Below are 1,488 nucleotides of genomic sequence, written 5' to 3' on the forward strand. Positions count from 1 at the left end.
AGCAGCAGCAAATACATGCTAGGCTTTATTATTTTTGTGTTGTGTTGCTGCTGCTGTTGCTGCTGCAGCTGTCTCTCCCCTCAGCAGATACTGCTGCCCTATACTCTGCGGTGCAGCAGCAGCTGCTGCTGCTGCTGACGCAGCAGCGACCCCCGAGCACGACAGCAGCAGCAGCACCAGCACCAGCAGCAGCAACAGCAGCAGCAGCAGCAGCAGCAGCAGCACCCCGCAGATGCAGAAACAGCAGCAGCAGCAGCAACAGCACATGCCATGAAGGCGCGATGGACCCGAGCGAAAAACAGCAGCAGCAGCAGCAGCAGCAGCAGGAGCAGGATGAGGATTATGATCTTCAGCAGCAGCAGCAGCAGCAGCAGCAGCAGCAGCAGCAGCAGGAGGAGGAAGAAATGTATATGCATATGGAGCGTATATACCTGCAGCGGCTGTCTCCGTTGCTGTGTATAAACTGTGTTGCATATGATGATATAAGCGGAGACTGTTTAGATAAACAAAATAAAAATAAAAATAAAAATAAAAATAAAAATAAAAATAAAAATAAAGAAATAGGAGCTGTAAGGAAAAAAAATATCGTGGAGTGTATACGCAGAGCCGAAGCCTTTCGTTTGTTTGCTGCAGCAGAAAACAACAAAAATAAAATTAATAATCAACAAGTGCTGCTGCACCCCTCTGCTGCTGCTGCTGCTGCTGCTGCTGCTGCTGCTGCAGAAGGGGGCACAGGGAAAGGAGGAACAGCAGCAGCTGCAGCAGCAGCAGCAGCAGCAGCAGCAGCAGCAGCAGAAGATGAAGTTACACTAGAGACCGTCAACAGCTGCAACATAATGCATCTTAGTGCCCCTCTCAGCAGCAGCAGCAGCAGCAGCAGCAGCAGCAGCAGCAGCAGCAGCAGACGTGCTGCATCAGCAGAAGAGCTGCGGGCAGCAAAAATGGTGGTGCAGCCGCGTTTGAGTGGTTCTTTCAACAGCAGCAGCAGCAGCAGCAGCAGCAGCAACATAACAAACCCCAACAACAACAGCAGCAGCAGCAGCAGCAGCAGCAGCAGCAGCAACGCAGATGCAGTGGGTGCTATTGAGGGTTTATGCGGGTTTACCTCTCAGGCCCTACACCAGCGGGAGCTGTTCTCTCCTTTATATAAAAGGCGGCCTGCTGCTGTTTGTTCATCTTGTCTGCGGCAGCTGCTGCTGCTGCAGCAGGCGAGGATGGATGTGTTCTGCTACCACCATTTGCTGCTGCATGTGGCGAGACAGTACCCCAGAAACACCACCACCAGCAGCAGCAGCAACAGCAGCAGCAGCAGCAGCAGCAGTGCTGCTGTTGTCTTCGACAGCAACACCGCATTGTCTTTGCTCGCCAGGAAAAAACTTTTGCTGCTGAAGCTCAGAGACATACTAGCTCTCATTCCTATGCAGCAGCAGCAGCAGCAGCAGCAGCAGCAGCAGCAGCAACAGCAGCAGCAGCAGCAGCAGCAGCAGC

General features: G+C 52.8%; 1 protein-coding gene across 1 annotated transcript in view; it reads left to right on the plus strand.

Annotated features, from left to right (window-relative positions):
- EMH_0014660 (uncharacterized protein) overlaps window positions 1-1,488 on the plus strand; it is a gene marked incomplete at both ends in the record, with an annotated part of 10,935 nt that overhangs the window by 4,031 nt on the left and 5,416 nt on the right. The window contains 2 exons of the mRNA XM_013500192.1: window positions 69-406; window positions 605-1,486. Of these exons, the coding sequence (XP_013355646.1) occupies window positions 69-406; window positions 605-1,486 (1,220 nt within the window). The remainder of the gene's footprint in view (window positions 1-68; window positions 407-604; window positions 1,487-1,488) is intronic.

Source organism: Eimeria mitis, genomic scaffold (genome assembly GCF_000499745.2).
Source record: "Eimeria mitis Houghton genomic scaffold, Emh_scaff511, whole genome shotgun sequence".
NCBI classification, from domain to species: domain Eukaryota; phylum Apicomplexa; class Conoidasida; order Eucoccidiorida; family Eimeriidae; genus Eimeria; species Eimeria mitis.